The sequence below is a fragment of the Protopterus annectens genome, chromosome 8.part1, assembly GCF_019279795.1.
Source record: "Protopterus annectens isolate FY-2018-M chromosome 8.part1, PAN1.0, whole genome shotgun sequence".
NCBI lineage: Eukaryota > Metazoa > Chordata > Ceratodontiformes > Protopteridae > Protopterus > Protopterus annectens.
In genome coordinates, this window is record NC_056742.1 from 117,481,273 (window position 1) to 117,508,188 (window position 26,916).

Genomic DNA, 26,916 nt, shown 5'->3' on the forward strand with positions numbered 1-26,916 from the left:
GGGACAGCCTGGTATATTATCTGGCCCCACAGAACTAGTGTTCTTGGCCTTAAGTGGCACAGTGACAGCTTGATCTTAAGAGATTTGAGTCAAGTTGTGTATGTGAGTATTTAATCTGGGAATACTGCAAAATTTGAGATGAATATGCCCACTAGTAGATTGGCTGTGGCCTCTGAGTTTGAGTATGTGATAGCATTTATTATTAGCTCTGCACAGTACTGGATAATGTTTCTGACATTTTTAACATAATTAAAGAAGGCTTTGTGGTCATCCTTCACCTGGGAGGCTATTTTTACCTCATATCTGCCAGTGGTTGATTTGATCAGGGTCTGGAGTTCCTTGTTTATTTTACCTGGAGTCTTTTTGGTGTTTTGAGTTAGATTTATTTTTGTGTGCAATACATTTTTTTTCTTTTGTTATAGAGCGTGTTTATATTTGGGTCCCACTACAGGGGGTTATTTCTAAATTTGTTGGTGTATTTATTTATTTTCTGAGGGAGACAGATGCATATATACAGGCATTTACATGTGCATAAAATCTGGCAGTGAAGGATTCTGAATAAGCAATGGGATCAAGATGACTTTATACTTCATTTCCATACTGTTACATATATGTATCAGTTTGTGGAACTTTTGTGTAACAGGTTTAGTTTTGTAGAAAGGATCACTAACAGTGGAATACAACTTTTGGATGTCATTTTAAAAGGAATTAAAGGTGAAAAAATAACTAGTTTGATTTTCAGAGCTACCCTAAGTAAGCTGTGGTCTCTGTGAAGCACATGTCTCTGACAGCCAAGCATCACTGTGCAGCAACTAATCGAAGTGCTAGACAATTGTCAGAGGAAGGATTTTGTGATCCTGTAAATATATTGTTTGTTTATTTATTAGCTTTGTTTTCTTGCTCATAGGATAATGTGTGTCCGTCTACCTCCTACCCCTCTTTCTTTTTCTTCATTTGTTTCTCAGTAGTGAGGACCAGCTAAGAACTTAATTTGGGGAAACCAATTTGTTTGAGCCAGACCTGTCAATAGGAAGTGAGTGCAAAGCTATCTTGGATATGTTACCAGTTCAGGTAAGTCATCGATCTATATAGCCAGTCTACAATATGATTGGTTTGGTATATAGTAAGGAAGAGTTTTTTGTGTAAGTGTTTAGATTGAAATAGTGCAGCAAACTGCCACCACAATTATAGTTGGAATTGTAGTGGAAAACAGGCATTTTGATACCAGTAACCTTTTGAGCACCAAGCTACACAACAGACATTCTTTTTGTGGTAGATGTGAAAACACAATTAATATTAATCAAGCTCTTGGTTTAGTTCTACTACTGAGGTTTGACCATGATTTCCCCTATGGCTTGGCTGATCCTCACAGATATACTTGGACTTAAGAGCTAGGTTACCAGTATAGTTAGCAAAGTCTATAGTTACACTGGATTTGTTGCTCCCTTATCTTTCTCAGTAATTTTTAGTACTGTTGACACAAATGACCATACGTTTTGACCACTGTCAACCAATTATTTACTTGGTTTGTATAGACATGGTGATTACAGGCCTGTTAAACAGGCTTCCAGCATACATTTAGTCTGTCAAAATTTTTGTATTGGTCACTCCATTAAGCTTATAGTCGGTATATTTGGACTTTAGAGCTAGACTGCCCATACAGTTAGCTAAGTGTTAAGACGAGTCAAAAGGTGTTTGTAGTGCATTTTATTTGAGCATTAAGGTAGTTGTATCTTTAAAGATTGTGAAGGGTGATGACATCACTCATTTTTAACAGTATTTAAAGGCTGTACTATGGAGTGCAGTTTAGATTCTGATGAAGTCCCCAGTTTTAAGGGATGAAAGCGCTCAATCTGTGTCTTTGTATGTTGGAAGAATAAGAACAGCTTGGACTGAAGAGTTTGGCTGACTGGAAGTGTTTCCAGCTGCTTCACAGTGTATGGTTTTGGACTTTTTTTTAGTTATATTTCTATACATAATTGGAATTTCCTACAGGGACACATTGTAGAGCAGCATGTCACATTATAAGCCACCAGAGTAGTAGTAAATGGTTCCTTACACCAATGCGGTACTTGGTACCACAGGAATTATTTATTTCCTGGAAAGATTGTGAATGTATGGCATATGCTCAGAATTACATTAATAACTTGAATCAGAGAGTGTTTACATGGTGTTCCATGATATCAAATGAAAGCTTACAGAATGCTGAAAAAAATGTCACTGATACCAGTTATCTGTCTACTACCAGTTGGCAGATATTTATAGTTCAGTAGTAAAATATGTATATTAGCATAATTATCATATTTCTCTACATGTCTCTGGCATTGTACACTTAGACTGATTGGGATTTAGTATTTCACTTGACAAGTCACTAGAGAGATCATGAATGGCTTCTTATACCAGTGTGGTACTTTGTACCAGAAAAATTAGGAGTTTTTTTTTTTTCCTGGAAATATTAATGCATAGCATAGGTTAATAGTTATATGAATAAATTGAACAGGACAGGGTTGCATGATACTTCATGGTATCAAATGAAAGCTTACAGAATGCTGCAAAATTGTCAGCTGTTTGCCTACTAATGGTCAGCAGATATTTTTAGTTCAGTAATTAAATATCTATATTAGTATAATTATATTTCTGTACATATCTGTAGCATTGTGCATGTGAATGGGTTGTGTTTCATTATTTCACATGCCAAGCAGCCAGAGAGGTCATGAATGGTTTCTTACACCAATGTGGTACTTGGTACCACAAAAATTGTGAGTTTTTTCCTACAAATATCAATGTATGGCATATGTTCATAATTATATTTAATGACTTGAATTGGAAGGTGTTTATATGTTACTTTGTGGTATCGAATGAAAGTTTACACAATGCTGATTTGAGTTAATAGTTGTGTCTAACTACCACCGCATGGCAGATATTTACATTTTGTGTCTATAAAATATGCAAACATCACACCATTCATAATTTTGTAAATATCGCAGAAATTGAGTGCCATCTACAAAACTACTTTGCAGCAAAATGAATTTCTCATCTGCCGAAGCAAAAGTCACAGTGATAGTTGGGGATTGTCTGCTATGATTACTGAGATATTAATAGTTGTTTGCATAATTGTAATAAGTAAAAGTATGTATTATCTAATTACTTGTTAAATATAAAATTACTGTTATTTTTGGCTGCTGTATTAATATCACCATTGTGAAGAGGAGTGTGTGCGCTGAGTAACTTTCCTTATTTTAATTTTTATATTTATACAAAGACGTATTTAAAGCAATTCTCCCCAGGCCTCCGTTGAAAATTGGTTTTGTTCCAAGTCAGACTTTCCTGGTTAACAAATGTTAAATAAAATAAATAAATAAATTTGTTTACAGCTATGATGCAAAACTGCAAACTGCATTCTCTAAGAGTTTTATTGCAGAGGAAAGCTGGCCAGGCAAGAACTCTTCAGGTGTCAGGAGGTGTAAAGTTCCACTCAGGCTAGGTATTTAGTGTTCAGCATGGTTGTACATACAACAGCATTTTGCCACTTTCCCTTTCAGCATTGAATCTTGTTTTATATACAGTTTTGGCGAGAGAATGTACTTACAGTGGATATAACAAGTGTACACACCCCTGTTAAAATGCCAGGTTTTTGTGATATAAAAAAATGAGACCACAATAAATAATTTCAAAACTTTTCACACCTTTAATGTGACCTATAACCTGTACAATTCAGTTGAAAAACAAATCTGTTAGGGGAAAAAATATCAAAAAAATGTACAACAAGCTGGTTGCATAAGTATGCACACCCTTAAACTAATACTTTGTTGAAGCACCTTTTGATTTAATTACAGCATTCAGTCTTCTTGTGTAGGAGTCTATCAGCATGGCACATCTTGACTTGGCAATATTTGCCCACTCTTACTTACAAAAGTGCTCCAAATCTGTCAGATTGTGAGGGTATCTCTTGTGCACAGCCCTCTTCAGGTCACCCCACAGATATTCTATTGGATTTAGGTCTGGGCTCTGGCTGGGCCATTCCAAAGCTTTAATTTTCTTCTGGTGAAGCCATTCTTTTGTTGATTTGGATGTATGCTTGGGGTCATTGTCATGTTGAAATGTGAAATTCCTCTTCATCTTCAGGTTTCTAGCAGACGCCTGAAGGTTTTGGGCCAAAAGTGACTGGTATTTGGAACTGTTCATAATTCCCTCCACCTTGACTAAAACCCAGTTCCAGCTAAAGAAAAGCAGCCCCAAAGCATGATACTGCAAAAACAACACGTTGCTTCACCGTGGGGATGGTGTGCATTTGGTGATGCAAAGTGTTGTTTCTGCGCCAAACGTACGTTTTGGAATTGTGGCCAAAATGTTCAACCTTGATCTCATCACACCATAACACATTTTCCCCACATGCTTTTGGGAGACTAGATGTATTGTTTTGCAAATTTTAGCCAGGCCTGGATGTTTTTCTGTGTAAGAAAAGGCTTCTGTCTTGCAACCCTACCCCATAGCCCAGACATGTGGAGAATACTGGAGATTGTTGTCACATCTAGTACACAACCAGTACTTGCCAGAAATTCCTGCAGCTCCTTCAGTGTTGCTGTAGGTCTCTTGGCGGCCTTCCTGACCAGTTTTCATCTTGTCTTTTCATCAATTTTGGAGGGATGTCAAGTTCTTTGCAGCGTCACTGTGTCCCATATTTTCTCCACTTTTTTTAATGATTGTCTTCACTGTGTGCCATTGTATATCCAATGCTGTGGCAATTTTTTTTATACCCTTCACCTGACTGACACCTTTCAATAATCAGATCTCTTTGATGCTTTGTAAGCTCTCTGCGAACCATGGCTTTTGCTGTAGCAGGCAACTGAGTAAATGTCAGGAAAATCCTACTAGGACAGCTGAAATTTATTTGAGGTTTATTTGGCAGGTGTGTACCCAAGAAGACTGAATGCTGTAATTAAATCAAAAGGTGCTTCAACAAAGTATTAGTTTAAGGGTGTGCACACTTATGCAACCAGCTTATTGTACATTTTTTCCCTAACAGATTTTTTTTTTTTTTTCAATTGAATTGTACAGGTTATAGGTCACATTAAAGGTGGGAAAAGTTTTGAAATGATTTACTGTGGTCTCATTTTTTATATCACAAAAACCTGGCATTTTAACAGGGGTGTGTACACTTTTTATATCACTGTATCTGCCACAATGGGCATCAGAGCCTTCAGCTTTTCATCTCACCTGCTATAGTTCCAGTCCCACTGAGCAAGGAGGACTGTGGATGACCACAGTGGGTCTGGGATCCAGGAGGATCTCAATGAGGCTGTCTTCCTCTGTATTATGATAACATGTCCCACTGTAATTTTGACCTTTTTTGGCACTTTGGCTAAGACTGCAACCTCAGATGTGTATCTGTACAGAGTGCTGTGAATGAGATTTATTCTCCCTGATGAAAGACATCAGCAAAAAGTCATGGATTTTTATTTCATCTAGTGCTCTTAGCAAGATTTCTAAAAACCGGCGGATAATGATCTTCAGAGGAAATAGACTTGTCTCTATAATACACCTTTATAATCATCTCCTTGCCACTTGTATGCCCCCCCTTGCTAAAATGCCAGTGAGGCTTAAACCACTCCCATCGATGTCTGAATAATGCCCCCTCTCTGAACAGCTGTTGTCCAAATCCTAAGCGAAATTCCCAAGTAGACAAACAATTGGGCCTGTCCAAAGGCTTGATAGCAGGTACAGCAACTTCTGTTCCTTCCTGTTCTAGATGTGTTCAAGCCCTAAAGTGGATGAGGCCTTCTTTTCAACTAAGAAAAACCTATATGCATAAAGATAATGATGTCACCCTGGGTCAGCTGTGATGACTACTCCTTTTCCAGTCCTGAATGTTGTTTGGAACTGCCCTTTTGAAGTGTTTCTGAGTTTGATGCAGATTGGAATTCCATCACAACAAACCAGTAGGTTCTGGACTTGGTCACTCTCTGACATGTTCTAGAGCTCATTTGCCCTTTCTCTTCAAAAAGCCCTGCTGATATATGTGTGCATTAGCTAAAATCTTGCCATATGCTAAGATTCTATTTATCAGAGAGAGTGAAGAAACTGGCCTGACACAAGAGGGGGATCAAGGTTTTGCTGCTTTGCCCTTCTGGTCCCAGAGTGGTCAAATGACTTCCTGTCTGTTTTGGACCTCAGTAACTTCAAATACCGCATCTACAGCTGATTTCAGATGATCACCAAGCTGGGGATGCTCTGGGCTAGGTTTCATAGCATTTCTTTAAGCTTCAAATTAAAGGGTCATACCTTGTCAAGGTCTTCCAGAAGTGAGAACTGTGGAGATCAACTTTATCACCACTTGCGAAGAGCATGTTCCTTTCTCTACTCTACTTAGCTTAGCAAGGTAAGGGAGAGGAAGTGGGGAAGTGGTAAATATGTTTTCCATGCCATATAAAGGAAGGCGGCTGTATCAGCTTTTTACCATAATAACCACTGATTGCACATCTCATTACAAAGTTCACGGAAGAGAGACCCAAATTCATTCTCATTGTCTCCTGATGACCAAGAAGGGTGGAGTTACAGGTTTCAAGCTTGAAAGTTGCAGAGGAAACCCTTCCATTCTTAGCCAAAGATAGCTGTCACCCTAACTGTGGAGGATAACTCCAACTCAGGGGCCCAGCTGCAAATACAGTTCCTCTGATGCTGCCAGGTTTGCTGTTTGGGGTCTCAGATGGGAATAAGCTTGCTCGGGAGCCTTCCACTTAAACATATGCCTCAAAGTGGAAGGAATTTTCAGTTGAGACAGAGAAGTACCCAGTATTGACTTTGGATGCTTATCTTGCAGTGTAACAGACACTTGTATAATTTAGGCCTCAGTTCCATTATCAAGATGTGTCTGTCAGCTGTCTCTGTGCACTGTGACATTTTGGAGGACAGGATTATGGCCCAACACCAGCTGCTGAAGCAGTTCCTGAAAGTAGTGTTGCATGTTTGTCCTTCTCCAAAGACCCCTTCTCTCTATAGTATTTGTGCATCAGGATTGACAGGCTTGCTTTTCAAATGTGTGGGCCAGTTTGCTCAGTGACACTGAAGTTCTTGTCATAGATATACCTTTTCCTGGTGGGTATCTCTTCAAAACTATGGACCTGAAATACTCAAGACTTTTATATCTGCTTTTTCAAACATTATGGCTAACATTGGATTGGTCCTACATTTACTGCATAAGGTAATTTTGGACATTTTCCTGTATCAGGTTATCCATCTCCAACTTTTCTTTGTGGTGGGTGAAGACAGAAGAGAGAGGACTCTTCACATCCTGGCTGTGTGTTGACAGGTCGGGTATTACCTGGAGCTGATTCCTGAATACTGGAAAGTGTACCTTTGTTCCAGTGACTAGAGTGCTCATTTTTATTAGAGGAGTGGATGCTTCCAGTGCTTTATTCAAGAATGCCTCTAATATGAGCATCTGTGTCACACAGCAACTTGGTCTTTCTTGCACACTTTTACAAAGCATTATTGTCTCATTTACAACTTTGGCAGTCAGGCTGCTCTGGGAAGTCAGTCCTCGAGGACTTGTATGTCTCAGCTCTATGATTATGTAATCTTCCTGTTTATTCTGACTTGAAGTAACTGTATGGATTCAGCCCAAACAAGGACTCATGATGGAGGGTCTTTACTGTTGGGTAGAACAGAAACATTCTTGCTGTATTAGATATATGAGAAGATCCCCTTTAGTGGTTAGGAGTATTTTTCATCCCATTTGAATAAGCAGCTCTCCTGCCAGTTTCGGCTGTTGGAGTTTGTTGTAAGTTTCACATCTATATATATTCACGCTCATTCCATGGTGGTGCAGCGGTAGCGTTGTTGCCTCACAGCAAGAGGTTCTCCCATTCGATTCTTGGCTTGGGTTGGGATGGCCTTCTGTGTGGAGTCTGAATGTCCTCCCCGCGGTCGAGTGGGTGTTCGAAAGACATGCGTTGAATGGGCATGCCTTCGTTGAAGGTTGGGTGTCGGGCTGGCAACTCGACACCATAAAAACCAACTGCCAATTATTAGCGGACTGGAGGTCCGCTGTGGCAACCCCTAACCGGGAAAAGCCGAAAGACAAACAACAACATATATTCACGCTCATTTAATAATTGTGTTAAATGTCTGTTACTTTTTGATTTGTAGGAAATTGCTCTTGCTGGCATGAAGACTAACTGGTTGGCTCTGAGGATATGTGTATTTATGCAGCCAACATCACACATAACCATGTATATCAGTACACAAACATAGGCATTTCTTAAACATGGAATTTCACAGAAAAAAACTCCACATTCTAGATTTCTGGACAAGAAATAACTGTTTAAGGACCAATCAGAGAGGTTCATCTTACAAATCAACTGGTACAGAAGGGATGTAGCTGTTATTTTCTGTATTTAATGTAATTAGCTAAGGAACACATGAGAGAAACTATTTTCAAAAATACAAGAAATATACTTTATAATTTGCAAAACAAATCTGTTTTGCATGATGAGAAATTAGATTTTTTAATTATGTGATTTTGATGACTTTTCTTGAATAATACAGTCAAAGAACAATGGTTTGCAGAAATTAAGCTATTATATTTCAATTAATACATAGCTGGCACACTAAGAATTCTATTTAAGTTCACGAGATTAAAATGTTGGATTCCTTTGTTGAGATCAGCAGTTGAACTGTTCACATTTTCTGAAGGTTCAGTCTGGTGACATCACTTTAAATGATTAGTTGTATGTTCAATGAAGATTAAGAAATAATATGATTTGTAAAAATTAGCTATCAAGACAATACATCACATATCTGTAAATCTTATAAAAACAAAAAGAGTAGTAAGAAACAAAGTTATGAATAATTAACATAAGAATATGCATCAAGTAAGATATAGTTTACTTACTTAAGAATATCCTTAAATATTCTTAAAATCTGTCTAGACCTTATCCAAAAATAAGGAAACTTTATTCTGTAGTAAATAATTAGCAAAAATTCTAAACGTGTAGCTGTACTGCCAGACTGAAGATATGCCACTAGTGGTATCTGTAGTAAATATTAAATGTTAGCAGAGACAATCACAGATAGATGTAGTTGTTTTTAGATTTAAAGTTATAATAACAATGCTATTTCCCCTAATACATTCCTGCTAGTTTGCAGCATTTGATACTGACTGGTATTGCTCGTTAGTGACCCAACCCCATTTATTAGCGCTAATGCAGTTATCCCTCCTCCACTGCATAGTACTTCATATACTAATTCTCAGAGAGCTTATTCTGAAACGTTAAGCATGCTATATTTCAGTTCATTTTTCTGCTCTAAAGAGGAAGGATGTATTATGAAACTCTCTGCTGTAATTAGCCTTTTAATTGGTTCATTTCCTGAAACACTTTTCTTTAATGTTATATAATCATTTCTTGTATAGGCTTATTTAACTCACACCACAATAGGAGGTATTTTAGGAAGTTTTTGTGTGTGTCCATATAGCTGTCTTTGTTACATTATCAATTTCATGGTTACGTGCCTGTAGGCAGCATAGTGGAGCAGCAGGTAACATTGTCACCTCACAGCAAAACGTTCACTGGTTCAATTCCCAGCTGGAGTGCCTTCTATGAGGAGTCTGCATGTCCTGCCTGTGTTAGCATGTATTTTCTTCAGGCATTCAGGTTTCTTCCCACATTCCAAAAAACATGCAGTAGGTGGACTGAACACACAACACTGGCCATAGGTGTGAGTGCGCATGTGTGATATGGAAGGAAAAACTGCAGCAGGGATAGCCATCCAGTGGTGTGAGTGTTGTCAGTAGATGATTATTATTGTTGATGTGATAATGGGGAAAAAGGAGTTCAGGATGGATGGATGGTTATGCGTTTGAAATACAATGTCTTGCATGACAAGTTTTCCACAAAAGGCTTTCTTGCTTTTACATATAATTGCATTTTGTCTTAAAAATGCTAACAAGTGCACTTGTAGAAGATTTATTTCTTCCTCTGATCTGCACGATGTAGGGTCATTTAGGGAAGGAACACAAATATATGATTGCGATATAGTTGCTTCACTCACTAACTCTCCTGTCTCAAAATGGAATGCATCTTTAAAGATGTTTTCAGAGTGAACCACAGTCATTGGTTAATCTATTTCTTTTCTTTTTAATTCATCTTTATCAGTTTTTCTTAGGGGAATATGTGCCAAACGTCGTAACTGATTAAAGTAATCAAACCTAAAACTGTGAACACCATTATTACACAATTGAAAATTAAAAACTTAGTTTCAAATATAAGGTTCATGATAAGTATCTTATTGTTAAGTCTAACAGCACTACACTGTTATATTTATGTGTAGTTTTACATGGCAAAATAAAAGTTACTGCTGGCATTTAATTGAGTTATGAAAACTGCATGAAACATACATTTAAAAGCATGAACATTGCAGTAGTAATGTGCTGTTTCACAGCAGCACAACTGAAGAAGTACAGAATGTATTATGTGTATAGTAGTGCTCAAATTAAAACATTTACTGTTTCCAGGCAAATCAGACTAGAGATCTTGTGAAAGCACAAAATCTACCAATTTGCACAGAGTGCCACGAAATATGTATGCATTGTATGAGATGTTTACAATATTTCATTTATAAAGATAAAAAAGAGAGAGTACTGTAGGTAAAATAATGCATGTTCCTGCAGGATATATGTGTGCTGCACACCACTAATAACTTAATGTACTAACTCTTAGGTCTTATTTCTTTGTAGTGAAGAGAATATTTTGTTTAACCTAAAGAATAGTTTCCTCTGTGTTCTAAGTAGTACAGCCTTGGAGTTGTTATGGTTAGGGATGTATGGCGTCAGACTGTTCTGGTTAGTTTCTTTGTGTTTCTGTCTATATAATTTGTTTTTGTAAAGTAACATAACTAGTTACATATTGTTAAATGTCATGCTTCTGAAAATTGAAATTGATTGCATACACATTGTTTTGGTTCATCTATCCCTTGAAATGGAAAAAAAAAAGTATCCTACATGAAAATGTCAAATACTTTTTGAGCAAATATGAAATTTCAGAAGTAGTTAAAAAGTAAAAGATGCCTTTGGTTAAGTTATAGTTTTATAAAACAGAAGAGCACATCCAAGAAAAAGTGAATCTATTTTGCCCCTAGAGGATGTCTCCTGTTATAGCTTTTGAACCCCTTGCTTTGACTCCTCCTTTACTTGAAGTTTGCTAGATTTGTTCTAATGTACTGTTTGAATACACAACGTACCATTTCTATTAATTCTGCTCTCCTCATATTATGGCAGTATAGAGCTAGTCAAAAATCAGAATGAGTACTTCTATCATTTCTGAGACAACAAGTTTTTAGTCTTTTAACCCACTTGTGACTGCCATAATCATTCATTTCAACAAAAAGAAAATCATACTATTAGTCTTGATTGTCCCATTTGCTTTCTGCACAGTTTTTTGCCTCGGTCCTATGGTAATATGTACTTTGTTTGCTAGACAGTATTTCAGTTTACTTAAATATTAAAACGTTTTATGCAGTGTCCTGCACTAAATTATTTGTTGGCCATTGATTTGCTACAAATTTTAGTTCTCTTGGGAAGATGCCTGTATCTTTTTATTTTCCACCTATAGTGGCCAATGGACGTGGCTCATGATATGTTATACTTGGATCAGGTTGATGCTCTTAAGCATTCTAAAAGTACTGAGATGAGGTACTTTCTTCTCTTCCTGAAATCCACATCTGTGGATGTTTCTTCTGGTAAACTTACACAGCTCATGAGAATATATTGACAGGGACATTGATTTTGCTGAATTCCCCAGGCAGAGGTTTGTTGCTTTAAGTAAGTCTAACATGTCCAAGCAGTTTACTACTCCACCTGTTGTAGATTCTTGTTAGGGTTTTTTTTATAATGTATTTTTTCATAACCCTTCTAATTTATTAGGTGTCTCTATAAAACCTGAAGGATTTTACAGGATCAAAAAACAGTGTTAATTTATGGGGAATTCATTCCTATTTGGTCAAGCTTCCTTTCTAGTGATAATAACTTTTTATTATATTTAATTGGCATTTACCCCTTTTAGTAAGAAATGTAAAACTTTTGAAAACTGTGTCTATAATTTATGCTTTTTGTCATTGTAATTGCCAGAAACATATATGGTCGTACCTTTCTGACTTGTGTGCACAGACTTGAGAAATGTTAACTCCCCTTTTCAAATATGAACTCAGGGAAAGGCCACCTGTCCACCTTTTGGCTAACATCAAGTGTTGACAATGAACTGTAGCTGGCTTTATTCAAGGCAAAACTTGTCATCAAGAATGGGTAACAATAATTAAGCCTTCTGTGGGAACACAAGATATACCCCCAGAGCCATAATTAAGTCTTCTGTGTGAACACAAGATATACCCCAGAGCCTAAGTTGCACAATGGAAAATATACTGTCTTACCGCTTTACTCACATTTTAATAGTGCTTTAAAAAATGGCTAGACCCCTGAATCTGGAGGTATGTTGCTGCTGTCTCAATCCACAAGGAAAGGCTTCCACAAACATCCATAATAAAAGACCGATCAACTCCATTGAGCATATTGTGTAGGGTGATGGAGAGTGTCATTATGGAATTTATTCAGGCAGGCACAGGTAATCCACTCCATTATGTAACCTGGTATGGTTTTGACAAAAGTAGATCATTTATACTTGCATGCATTTCTTTAAGAGTGTGACTGCCACAGTGGATGATGATTTATCTGTCCTTGCAGCTTAAGTCAGTCTAAATTATTGACAGCATACCTCATGGAAGAGTCCTGCACAAACACAAGGACCAAAAGTTGTATGTCTGCAGTTGTCTACATAATCATACACAATAGGTCAGAATAAGAGGACTCGTATCTGTAGTGTTCCCTGTCACAAGTCAATTTTCAGGGATCTGTCCTGGGGCCACTCCATTATAGCATCTTTTTCTTGGATGTCAGAATTGACTCCATTATCTACATCACCAAATATGCCAATGACTACCAAACAGGGAGCAAATCCCCACCCTTCAAATAGTCGATGACATACATACAAATCATGCAGTACAATTGAGCTTGCCTTCATAGTCAAAAAATGCAGCATTTTGCTATTTGGCAAATATCCTGGCCAGCTTTGTAGGCTATTGATGGTCAGTTGTCAAAATTTGGCAAAAGCAGTAAATGATCTCGGAGTCCCTTTAGGTGAAGGCCTTTCGTTTTATACTTGTATAGCTGTACCATCTGCAAAGCATATGGAGTTATCTACTTGATCAAGAGCTGTGGTAGAGAGATAATTATCTTCAGGTATATAGCTTGTATTGGGCCAGTTACAGAACACTACATGCAGTTCTTTAACCTGCTTATGTGCCCTATGTGTGCAGTACACAAAGTTGTAAAGGCTCCTCACAAAGAGACCCAAAGGACATTAAGACTTGTTTCACAGATAATTTCTACTTCTTTCTCTTTCTCCTCTTTATTTTATTATCTTGTTAGAGAATTCCTATTCCTGACATACAAAACATTAAGGATCCCCTTACTTTTTGAAATACCAATGCTCAGAATACTTTTCTGGTGACCTGAACACAAGAGCAGACTTCATCTTAATAAAAAATAATGCCAGCTGTACCATGAAGCATGACAAATGTCATGTTTTAAAGATTCCCACGCCTGTTGAATAAACTACCTGCCAATTAAAATTATCCCATTGATATATACCATCAAAAAAGTGGATAACTACATAGGCACTGCAAATCTGGGGCATCACGCTCCTCAGTGGCTTGTAGATCTTGAACTTCTTCACCAAATCTATGAATCTGGATGGATACAGATACATATAAGTTCATAAGTATGTGCTAGACTAACCATGAGTGGGGCCCTTTTAATCCTAGCTATGCATCTCAAATTTCTGACAAGTTCTGGAACCCTTGTTTATATATATATATATATATATATATATGTGTGTGTGTGTGTGTGTGTGTGTGTGTGTGAGAGAGAGAGTATGCATGTACATGTGGATTACCATTAGAAATGTCAGGACCCAGTAGATCAAATAATGAAACATGGAGACTGAATGGCTGACAAAACGGACTTACATGTAATAAGTCTGAGATGGCTGTTTCTATATGCCTGCATTTTCAATCTTTTCTTCTTTTGGCATGTTGGAACTCAGCATTTCAAGTGCGGGCGTTTCAATAGGGAGGTGTACATATATGTTTGCTAGTAAAATTGCAACTGTCATACAAAACATTGCAGTGAATTATAACCAACAATTATGGGTAGAAAAATTTTCCTAAGGACATGCCCCCCCATACCTCCCCCACTTCTCTATTACTTATATGTACCAATTCTGAGGTTGCTGTTGGATAGGGAAAAGAGAAGCCCCCAGGATACCACATTCTCTACTTTTGAATGTAAATCCTGGTATTATTAATGGTTGTACATAAGAGTGCTGATCATTAGTGTGCCAAGTACAAGGCTGCTACTCATATGTGTCTTTAATCTGAATATCTTCACTGTTGTTGTATTATCAGACATTCATCTATACTTCCAAGGTATCCACAGCAGTTTGTCTGCACAGCCTTAACACATTATCAAAATTAACAAAGTTCTTCTCAGACTGCCATGATTGCATTGCTCTGTTAAAAAACAGGCTGAAGTTTTCATGGTAAATTTGCAACACACAGACACACACACACACACACACACACACACACACACACACACACACACACACACACACACACACACACACACACACAAAAAACAACGCTTTTAAATACAAGTCTACATTTAAATAAAAACTAAACGTGAAATACAGACCACATTTCCCATTCATTTCACCATTAAAAAGTAGCTTCAGACACCACACACAAACACACATGCATACTCACACATACAACATGTTACAAGTTATCTAACAAAGAAAATAGTTAAGTTTAGGGTAATTTTTTTCCTTACATTATTGGCTACCCAGTTAAAGGATTTGAATGTAATAATTTCAGTATATATGCTGTATATTTAATTTTGAGATTAAGATGCACACCACAGGTAGTTATGTTGGGGACCTTAGCAGCACAGTAGTTTGGTGCATATTTCCAGAAATCCTGCCTGTTCCCCTGCGCAATGAGTATTTTTGGGTGGTTTGCCATTTGTTTCTCCTTCTAAGACACCTTTTTTAGAGAAATTAGATGATTTCTTTTGCGATCACAATGCCAGCCCTCAAGTCTTTATAGACGCTGACAAGCAGTATTCTTCTTCTTCCAGAGGTTATGATCTGCAGTTCAGAGCTCACTTCCTTGATTTATACTCATTTGATTTATACTGTGTTAGAGATGAGAATGAGCTGTTCTTAAAAGTGGTCTGATCCCCATTAACAAAGATAACAAGGCAATGATTTCAGGCACCAAATGGAGTCTGGGGATCTGTCTAGTGTGAAAGGTACACAAAGGAGTACAGGCATATATTGTATAGTTATGATGTGTGGATGGATGGTAGCATGTTCACACAAGCTCTGTATAGTGGATTGGGGGTTAAGGGTAGACCAAAGTCATAAGATGGCACCGTACTGTCATATTTACTTCTGCTTTACACCTTATTGTGGATCTTTCTTTGTCCGAAAGTGGTTTCTGAAAGTATGGTGGCACATGCCAGGCTGAAAGGAAAAAAAATCAACGTTACCTGCAGGATCTATGATATCAGGAGATAGAACTTGGGATTTTGTTTAACTTCTGAGTGCCATAAGTACAGTCTTTGGAGCAGTGAAATATACTTATGTAAGTGTAAATATGGGGAATATGCATACTAAATTCAAGTTGACAGTATCTCAGTATTCCTTCTACTCCAAGATAGAGCAATCTCAGACTTATAAGTAACTTGGATATGTGGGTTCAAGGAGACAGATGCTATTGCAGAAATGTTTTAATTGGCTTACAGTGGCTTTTGACAATTTCTGTACCCCTTTGGATGCTGCAAATTATTTTCAAAGTTGCAGTATTCACAGGTGCAGATCTTTGGAGATTGCAGATTATTGCTCCAAGTTGCAGGATTAATAGTTGCAGATCTTATTGCAGAAAGGGAGCCAGTAGAACCTTTTAATTAGTTAGTGGGAATGTGAGGGACAAAGCCATATCAATTTGTTTAAATGTATTTGTAAAGTATGTACAATTTTAATTGTATATAGTTCTTTAAATTTTGGCAGTTTATTTTTGCTAAGTCATTTTTTATTGTTCATAGATGTAAGTGGTTAAGGTTCATTTTCCTTTCTGAATTCATTCTCTTGGATCTTCAAATGCTCAGGAGATGCTAACATCTGTAACTTATACAGCTTAATATTGATGACTTTATATAATAGTTATATGAGGCCTTTACAAGCAAGTAGGTACTCAGTTGTACTGATTGTGTGGACTAGATCTGAAACTTTGGGAAGCTACCTTGTCCACAAGATTTTCTTTATTAGGCAGACCATCTTCCAGGATCACCAAGTGCATTAATGAACAAGTTCAGCCACACAGTGCGACAAAAGTCTGAATTGAGCTTGGGAGGTTTCAGAGTGAGACCTGTTTGTATCTCTGGAAAATGCCTTACTCACCATGTCTGGACTATGGTTTAGAACCATGTCACAGAAATTGGAATCAAAACTATATTATATGTTTCTTCCACTGCTGATTACTCAAAATATGCTGTCAAAATCTAGAAAACAAATAGTCCATGTAATTATGTTTACATCCATAGTTCTCTCTATCCAGGCAGGTAGCAGTATGACTTGTTTTTTCCTGTCACTGAAGATCATTTGATTTAAGTGGTAATCTATCTTGCTGTTGAGTTTACACCTAACAACTTGATAACTGAAATACATTTTTGTCCCTAATAGAGATTCAGTTTAATCTGAAATTGCTCAAGGTCTGCAAGAGTTTAGAACATTTTTTAAAATGGGTCCTAATTTGTTGAATGGAAAAATGTGCTCACTGGCACAGAGCTTCTAATATTTTTCCTCTTCTTGTCCACCTCCTTTATGTAGTAGAATTTCTGAATTTGTAGTCTAATCTTCTATTAAACCACATTACTTTATTATGTCTTCTTTCTTCCATTTGGAAGTGCTGTTGGCTGCATGTTTGTACTTAAAATAATTCATAGATAAGTTTTAACCCTTAAGCCTCTTAAGTAAACATATGGTGCTAAAGGGAGATTTCATCTTTTTAATTTCATTTTCATGGACAGAGACACCTTTGCTTTTGATCTTTTTAATAATTTTGTTTAAAACTGCTGTCTTGTAAGACACTTTTAATGGCTACCACTTGTGGTAAGAGAATGTCCGGCTTGCAGGCTATTCTTTCATGAGGGATAGGATGGTTGTTTCCATCAGTCCTTTCTTTATGCCTAAAGTCCTGGCAGATGTTTCCTTGAACCAGAGCATCATATTCTTGTATTCCCATTGTACTAATGCTGAGGGAACAAATTATTCAGAGATGGCTTATAGGAGACAAATTGTTGGTATGCCTTAGAGGGTATATTATCAAAAATGAAACTGGATAACTAACGCTTTGAAACATTTTTTTTTATAGGCCATGTAATGACAGTTTAAATTAAGGTAATTTTTTCACTAATGTAGGAGTTGAAACATGTCCAGCAACCTGCTTGGATGGTTTGAGTGAAGCCTTAAATGCTACAAATCATTTTTGGTCTTTGGTCTAGATGATACACCTGGCATTCTGCATAATATATTAAAATTATATTAGCCCAATTACTAACAAAAAGTACTTAGATTTCTCTATAAAACGGCCATATCCCTGAAGGACAACTCTAGTAACAATATACAAAACTGGTGAATGACCATGCCAACTATAGATCCATCAGTTTAACTAGTATTTTGGGTAAAGTGTTTGACAGGGTCATATTGAAGCTGCTCCCAGATAATATCATCAAGTTAGTGGACTCTAGTTAGCATACATTTTCTGAATGTAGATAGTGTGCCTCACATTTGATACAGTTCTACACTAATATTCTCAATGCCAGTGTGAACAGGTTCATAGGTGTGTACTAGGCTAACAAACACTGGGGCCATTTTTAATTCTAGCTATGCATCCCATATCTCTGGCAACTTCTGTTATCCTTGGTAAGTGTAAGCAAATCCTGAGAGATGAATTGTTTACAGGCTAACTGTGTTCCATTAGAGAGATAGTTGCGAAACCAGGGATGATTTCCTGGTTCCCCTCCCAAATGTCCAATTGATTTATTTTAAATTTATTTTAAATTGATTGGTTTAGGTAGGAATTCTGCTTCACATGGATGGAGAACCTGTTTGGTTTAGGTAGAAACTCTGCTTCACATGGATGGGGAACCTGTTCCAGAGAAGAAGTAATCTCGGGGTGGGATACATAGCTGTCACTCCAATAGGTCCTATTTATATCACAGGTACATTTTAAGTCTTTAGAATAGGTAAATCTGGTGTTTGTTTTGATGATACGCAGGAAGTCCATCAGAGTGGGGGTTGATAATGCCTTTTATGTCAGCCATAGATCTCCTCTCAATAGCCTGTAGGGAACAGAATACAGACATAGGGCTTTGAGGTAGTCTATATTGGACATGTTATTTACACCCCATATTCTTTTAGTGAGGAACTACTGTGGATTTTTTCAGCTGTTGGATATGCCTAGTTAAGTACATATCAAAGGGAACATTGTACTCAATGATAGGTTTGATGAGTGCCAAATACAGTGTTACAATGACCTCCTTGGACCAAGATGTCATACCTCTGTTTATAATTTGTACAGCATAAAATAATTTCCTCACTGCTATAGATATGTGATGCCCAAAGGCAAGATTACTAGTGGATCATTGCAAAGTTTAAAGTAAACTGTGACTGGAAGAGTTTGCATATGGTTTTGTTCCAGCTTGCCAAACTGAATACAGCCAATTCATTTAGAGAATACATTTTCCTGGTGTGATAAAGTGATGCATGCTGCTTCACATTACCCATACTAGCCTCAGGTCATTTTTTGTTGTACACTGAGAAGCTGAGAGTAGTATAATAAACATGTTTGAGGCAATATGACAGAGCTCTGACCTAAAAACACTAAGACAGCAGTTCATCAGGAACTGTGAGTTTTTCTTTCATGGTTTACTGGTACAAGTGAAAGATTTGTGCTATGAAATACTAAGTTGATAACTTTAAATACAGATAAAAAGTAAAGCCAAATGACAGCAAAGCATTAAAACTTACACATTTTCTGAAGTGTCTGGAGATATTAGATTCTGTATTGAAGTTTTATTTGGATAGTAACAGACTGTTGTACTAGCATACTGCAGGAGAATTAAGTACACTGCCTAAATATCATTTTCAGTTGCTGTGTTTCATTAGTGACTTGAGCAACAAACATAACCTAAAGATCTGTCTGAGTGTCAGTCTGCGTTGAACCTATAGTTAAAATTTTAACTGCAAAACATGCCAACAAAGCAGTGTGTACTCCGTATTGCCATATGTTCAAGTGATCAGTAATCCTCTAGTTAAAAAGGTTATGATCTGAACAACATGAATGTTTAAAGTGTATCGGCCATGTTTGGAAACATCTTTGTTTTACAACTAATTTATTTTCCCATTGTACCCCTCATGATGAAGTTTTAAGCAGCTTTGCAAAATGGAAAGATTTTAGTGTGCTGTTAGACTTTTTAGTTTCACTGTTTAGCCAGTTTTTCTATATAAGCACACCCAAAGTATGATGTCATCGTAGGTACTGAGCAAATATTTACATACAGCTGCAAAGCTTTGTAGGTAATTAAAATAATGCGCCAGTTTAGAGGGCACTGCATCTTATTTACATTGTAGATTCACTACTACATCATTGTACATAAATTTTCTTTGTAAGGTATTCCAAATTAAAGAACTAGTTGAGAACTAGCCCTATTCAAAGGAAAAAAAATTGTGATGCATTTAACATGGAAATCCTGTAGTTTACTCATTATTTACAGTAGGTAGTAAGGCATCATAGGTTTAGTCTTTCATGACGTCATGGCAGGGATTTTCAGCTCTGAGAAAATATTTTCAAGGGGCTGTCCTTACCAACAAAATAGAATGCAAAACAACACATTTTGCTTCAAAAACTGTATAATTTGGCATAATTTATGGTAAGGAGGTTATATCCAACTCCAAAGTATTCTTACGTAACACTTGCTTTAGCACATGGCCAATACACTTTTAACAGTCTAAAAGTGTTTGTTAGCTATTTCCACAACTTATTTGGTAGTGAGAAGAACTCTTAATGGCCCTAATGTGTGTGTAAGTTGGGAACATATTCACTTTATTACATTTTTTTTTTATGTGTGATAACTCTGTAGTAAAGCTGTGAGAAAACACAATTCTTAACAGCCTAAATATTTTTTCAGTTTGGTATTTCCTCCAGCCACACACACACACACACACACACACACACACACACACACACACACACACACACACACACTAAAACATTGGCTTACTACTTTTTGGAATCATGATGATGTTAATGCTCTTACATTTTCTCCTTTTGTTCTTCTTTACAGGCACTGAGCTCAGGATTCAGTCTATGATGTGTTCAGAGGCCCAGCTTCAGCCACCACCTTTCCCTCAGTGACGTGGGCAGAAGCAGCAGTAAAAGCAGCAAATACAGCCTGATCTCAGATGTTGACTGCATAGCCCTATAAGGAAGTGGTGTTTATGGGAAAATATGCCCAGAAAGCTTCCTCAGTCTGCATTCATTTCACTATTTCTATAGGTTTAATTCCTGACTCTGACTTTGCAAGTTATATTCTGTCTTTTAAAGACATTCATCAGTTACTGACAAGTGGGCATTATTTATTTATTTATTTTGCACATCTCATTTGATATTTTGAGGCTTTAAATGGTCTTTTTATTTTTATATTAGTTGCTGTGTTGACATGCATCAATGATCACTGTTTTATATATGAGTCACGTCTCCTTTTGGTTTGCATGTTATGGACATTTATATCTGTAAATTGCAGCTGTGTGGGCTTGCCAGTCTAAACTAGAGAAACAGTGGTAGAAGTCCATTTATTACACCCCAGCACCCAAACACTCTTAATGGAAGTAGGTTGTCGTTTACTGTTTCCAGGAGGCAGGACGGTATTATTACCATTGCCTTTTTTTCTTTTCCTTTCTTTTCTTTCTTTTACAGTAATTGAATTAACTATTCAGTTTTTGATATGTTTAAGGTCAAAATGGGGAAATTTTAAATATTACTCTAATTTACCTAAAAAAAAATTATAGACCGCGGTGGTGGTGCTGCGGTAGCATTGTCACCTCACAGTAAGACGCTGTCCAGTTCGATTCTCAGCTAGAGTGTCTTCTGCGTGGAGACATGCATGAATGGGCATACCTTCGTTGAAGGCTGTGCGTCAGGGCTGGTAACTTGGCATGTAAAAATCAACTACTAATAATTAGCGGACCGCAGTTCCACTGTGGCGACCCCTGACCGGGAAAAGCTGAAAGACACGACGACGATCTAAAAAAAAAATAATAGAACAAAATGTTTTGCTTCAAACTCCATTTTCTGTACAAGAAGATGTACAAAACTCTAATGCCTGACATTACTGACTGAGTGTGATACTCAATAATTTACCTTAAAGTCAAACATTTTATGAGGGACAAAGGATATGGGGCAAAATCAGGGAAAGTTGACCAGTCTGAAATCAGGCATTCTGTCTGTAACAAGTGCAAGGGATGTAGCAGTTCCAGCAGAAAAGATGGATACCATCATGTTTGACCAGATTTCTTGATGTGTGATGCTTTTGCTACACACAATGCAGGGACTGTACTTAGATTACATACAGAGTTTACCTCCTCTATGATTTATAACTCCATAAAATTGGATGATTTACATCCTTGGACTATTTCCCAAGCAATATTTACCTGCTGGTGGCACGTTACTTCTGTGGCTACCTTCTGGCTTGCTAAATGCTTTCTTGGGGCTTTTTGTTGTACATAATTCCTTTAGAGCCTGTATATGTACACACTGGATAATGCTGATTTGCCACTATGCTGTTGGGGTAGTAATACTAATTCGGCTGTGATGTGCCCAGTGTTAACCCTGCATTCTATCTCACTGCTGTTTTGCAGTACAGATACAGCTAACTATCTCTGACTGTGATTTTTACATATGGATAAATGTCATTTGCTGACATTTTATTAGAACAAATCAATTTCTCTTTTTTCTTATTTCTTTCTTTTTTTTAATTGAAACAGTCCCTGCATGCTTATTGCTGTCTTATGTTTACTTTTTTTTATCTGAATTTCCAGCCTTCGGCTCTCCCCATTGTTGACCTATTTGTTTGTCCCATCAGTATGAAGATCAATCAGCCCATTCATGCCTCAGTCAAGTCAAGAGACTAACAGTCAGTTTCTTCTGTGACCAGGGTGAGAGCCTGTCCACCCATTCATTCCCTAAGACAGTAAGTAGGCACCAACAAACCATTTTATGTTTGAGAGTCCACTCCTCACACTTAATTCCCTCTTTGTGGTTGCAAATGGCATATATGAGTGTTGCTCATTTTCCTTGAGGTACTTAACCACTACAGCTGTTGGCTATGTTCTGCAGAAACATTTATTACCTGAGGTCAGCAGTGCAGCATATCTAGCCACCTGCATACCTTTATGATGGGCATAATGTAATTTGTCATTCATTTCCACCCTCAAAACCACCTGCCTCTTCCAGCAACCTGAGCTTCTTATTGAGTTTGGGTCATCAGGGATGCAATCAGGGCTTAATCCCTCTGCTCCACTTGGCTGGGCTTTCTTCTCTGTTTTGATTTGTTTCTCTCTAATGTTGTTATCTAATGGATATTTCAAAATCATCTGTTGCTAAAAAAAAAAATCCCTTTTCTGTTCTGCTTCCATTGTCTGGCACTTAAAATGACTGTCTATACTTTTAATTTTTGTTTTTACAAATTATTTTTATTTTGATGAAATAACGCAATAATTTAATACAGTCATAACATTCAATAACTTTTTACAGTATTTACATTCAGCCTGACAAAAAGGATTCAGATAAAAAAACATTTGTAGTTAAATAATAAGTTAATGTATAAACTATGATAGGAAGAGTTTGGTTCCATCTGTAGGGTATCAGTCAAATTCAAAACTTTCCTCCACGGACTATTAACCAATGGCTTAGGAAAAATTCTTAACTCTTTAGTTCTTTTCTCCATTAGTATGCATTTCTTCAGTGATTCAGTACCATCAGTTAGCTTTTGCTAACATTGTCCACAACAAATACAGGTCATTTTTCTTCATATTATTACTATTAACAGTATTCATTCTGAATGACCTGGACATAGAGGCATTCAATAAAATTAAAGACTTTGTCAAAACAAATATATCAGTATAGAAAGCTTGAAGAAATTTGTTAATCTCATTTCAATATGGTTTAATATTAGTACAGTCATAAAAAATATGAGACCAGTCAGCATTAGTGGACAGATGACATCTCCAACATAACTTGCTGTTTGAAGGGTTCATTTTTGAGAGTTTAACAGGCGTCAGAAAGGATCTGTGTAGAAATTTCCAATGAAAATGCCTCCAGAATTGTGAGTAAGAAGTTAGTTTAACTGAAAATAAAATGTTTGTTTTATCTATACTTTTAATTTTTAATGACACACAGTGGGCAGTCTTTGTCTTGATCTTAAAAGTAGTAGTGCATGTTGTGTTTCTTCTTTCAGTGTTCTTAGTAACTGTATATGGTGAAAACTTCTTGTTAATGGACCACATGCGTCTTGAGAAAGTGTACACACTGAGATGGAGCAAACAAATTATATAAGAAGGACTTTAAGCTGTTGTAGGTACTATGCAATCTTTGCTGTCATTTGACTTCTGCTGTTATTGCATTTCATAATTCAGATGTGACTTCTGAGTTTTGTCCTCCAGAAGTGTAATGAGGTCCGAGTCCAATGTCCAGTACAGTCTTCTCTGTGGAACATGATTAAGGTTGTGTTTTATGCTAATGGTAACCTCTATGTCCGGGTCATTCAGAATGAATTATATAACTCTTGGATCATTTGCTACCATCTAATACAAGAGTTCAAAAGGCTTCTGTGTAATCTTTAATCAACTTCACAAGCCTGTAGTATGATATTAATGATGTCCAGGTCTGAGTTAAACTAGGTAGCTTACATGTCAGGTCATATCACAGACTTGGTTTAAACAGTCACTTCTGGACCCTAAGACACCAACTAATGATGGTGACTGCTTTTGATGAAGGAGAAATTTGACAGGGAGCAGCACAGCGGTATACCAGTTAGCATCAGTGCATCAAATCAGTTGGTTCTCTAGTTTGATCTCCAATTGGGGTGCCCTCTGTATGGCGCCTGCCCATCTAGCCTTTGCACACAGAGATTTTTGCTCGTGCTCTGGTTTTCTCCGCAATCCTTAAGACATGCAGTAAAAAATGTTAGCAGTCTTCCAAAGTGTCCATAGATGTACATGCAGTATGCATGTGTGAGTGACTGTATGTGTATATGTGCTGCAATCATTTGGCATCCTATCCAGGATTACTGTCTTTGTCTTGCACCCTCTGAGTGCCTGGATAGGCCACTGATCCAGCTTGACATTGAAGTAAATATAGTAGGTACTGGAGAATGAATAAAATAATTAATTTGGACCAGACTGTTATTTATCCATTTATGTATGTATATTTGTATTTAATTTTCCTGGATGACTTGTTTTGCCTCCATGCCTACTGACCATCAGCCCCCCCCCCCCCCACTACTGTTCTTGAGCCTATTTATTCCACTGCTACTTGGGGAGTCCTCAGCAAATATGTGAGAGGTAACTTCTAGGCAGCTGTGGAGATGCTACTGACCTCATACATAAATAGTAGTGCATATGATTGGGGGGGGGTTCTGTTTTGGGTTGCGTGGTGATTGATGTGAGCATCCACATAACCATGGGGGGGGGGTGCTCTGGTCCCTCACTATGCATTTGAATCCTCCCACCTACATACTAAAATGAGGACTGCTGTCAATGGAATGTCCCTGATTAACAGCTTTAGTTTATTTTCAGCAAGCCCCTACTTCCATGTGGTAAAGCTTGCAACTGGAGCCAATATCCCCCTAGGATAGGCAATCTAATGCTATTTGCTCTGTCTTACCTCACCCTTCGCAGTGCCTGAGCCTCTGTTTAAACTCAGAGTATCTGAGTCATAGTCAGGGCATTGTGCCGCTTCACCACAAAGGTCACGCAGTATGAAGATAATGATTGAATATAATGGATCATGTCTAACTTCAACAGTCTAATTAAGAGATCTGACACAATGTGGCCATCATATAAGAGGACTAATAGTATGAAAAATTGAAATTCTTAGTGAATGTTCAGGAATATTTGCATGCATACTGTTGGTGGCCTTCAACCTTGAAGACCCAAAGTATTTTGGACTAATATATTTTCCCCTAGAAAACATAGATAAGAGTGAGGCACTTCATATACCAGACCAGAGTGAAATCACCAGCTGTTAGAGGTGGAGCTGGGGTTGCTATTGAGTTTAATAAGCATTTTATCTCATATTTCTGCACTCCCAGTGGAGGTACTTTGTCAAAGAGTGGTAATGTGTTCCCATCTATCTCACTGCCTGATTTTCATCTAATAATAGTGTCTAGAAAATCAGTTTTGAAAATCCTTTGTAAAAATTACAGTAATTCAGTTTGTTAAGGGTAGCTCGTGCCGTCTAAATCTTGTGTGCTTGTAGATATTGGTCACACTCATACCTCTCAACCTCTGGACAAAGCCATAAAAAATGGGGGGACAAAGGCCTAAAACTAGGGTCAAGTTTTAAATATTGCTCTTACAAACTTAGGAAGTTGATAGAATAAAAGGTTTTGCATTAATAAGAATTTTCTGATGTGTATGAAGTCTGAAACTCAAATATTTGTTGTTATTTTCTGTGTTAAATCCTAATAATTAGCCAGTGATTTACCAGAAAAACAAAATTTTATGAGGAACAGGCAAAAATCTGGGTATTCTGCAAAAATCTGGACAGTTGACTGGTATGGTCACACTATTCACACTACCTGCTTGGATCTGTCAAAGATGCGTGGCACCATATCTCATGATGGGATTATTAATAAACTGATGGCATTAAACACTGATCCTTATATGATAAGATTGATTGTAAACTGGCTCAGGGACAGCACACACTGTCAGGGTCAGTAGTGCCTCCTCAGTTAGGGGAAAAGTAGTGTTCCACAGGGTTTCATTGTAGGCTTCCTCATTTTTGGCACATATTTGTCCATAATAAACAGCAAGGATCTCTGGTTGATTAAGTTCACAAATTATTTTAAGCAGTAGTTAAATCAACCAATGATGCAGATCCTTCAAATGAAACTAACACATGTTAATTTCTGGTGCACCAAAAAAGGGTTCAAACTAAATGCTAAGAAATGCATTGTCATCTCCTTCATAAAACAACATATTCATACCACCTACTGCATCAATGGCACCCCGCTCTCTAATGAGATAAGGAACTTAGCTCCCTCTCCTTTGATCACCATATAAAACATTTAGTCAGACAATCCTTCTGCTTATCACAATTAATCACAAAAGGCATCTAGCACATCTAAGACTAAGGGTGTTATTTTCCCCCTGCACTCTACCCTGGTTAGACCTATCATAGGATATAATGAACCCTTTAGCATGTATCTCACCAAACACTAAAAAACACATTGGTTCCTAACAAAAATGATATTTCTCCTCAAAATTTTTATTTATCAGGACTTATCAGGAAAGACTGGGGTCACTATCCCTGTACTCTGTGTTGCATAGGCTCTAGGTGCCTGTGCTTTTTCTTCTGTGTCCTCAGGGACCCTATTATTTGTGAACTCCAATTTTTCTATATAGCAGATGGAGTAGCCTATGCACTAAAACAAGAGATCACGGTTTGCATCAGGCTATAAAC

The 26,916-nt window shown here is 37.3% G+C and overlaps 1 protein-coding gene across 2 annotated transcripts in view; it reads left to right on the top strand.

Moving 5' to 3' along the window:
* Positions 1–21,275, top strand: part of FBXO31 (F-box protein 31) — a 1,097,250-nt gene extending 1,075,975 nt beyond the window's left edge. For both annotated transcript variants that reach the window (XM_044081741.1, XM_044081743.1), the window contains one exon: positions 20,519–21,275. In XM_044081741.1, coding sequence (XP_043937676.1) covers positions 20,519–20,589 — 71 coding nt within the window. In that variant the 3' untranslated portion in view covers positions 20,590–21,275. The remainder of the gene's footprint in view (positions 1–20,518) is intronic.
* The last annotated feature ends 5,641 nt before the right edge of the window (positions 21,276–26,916 follow it).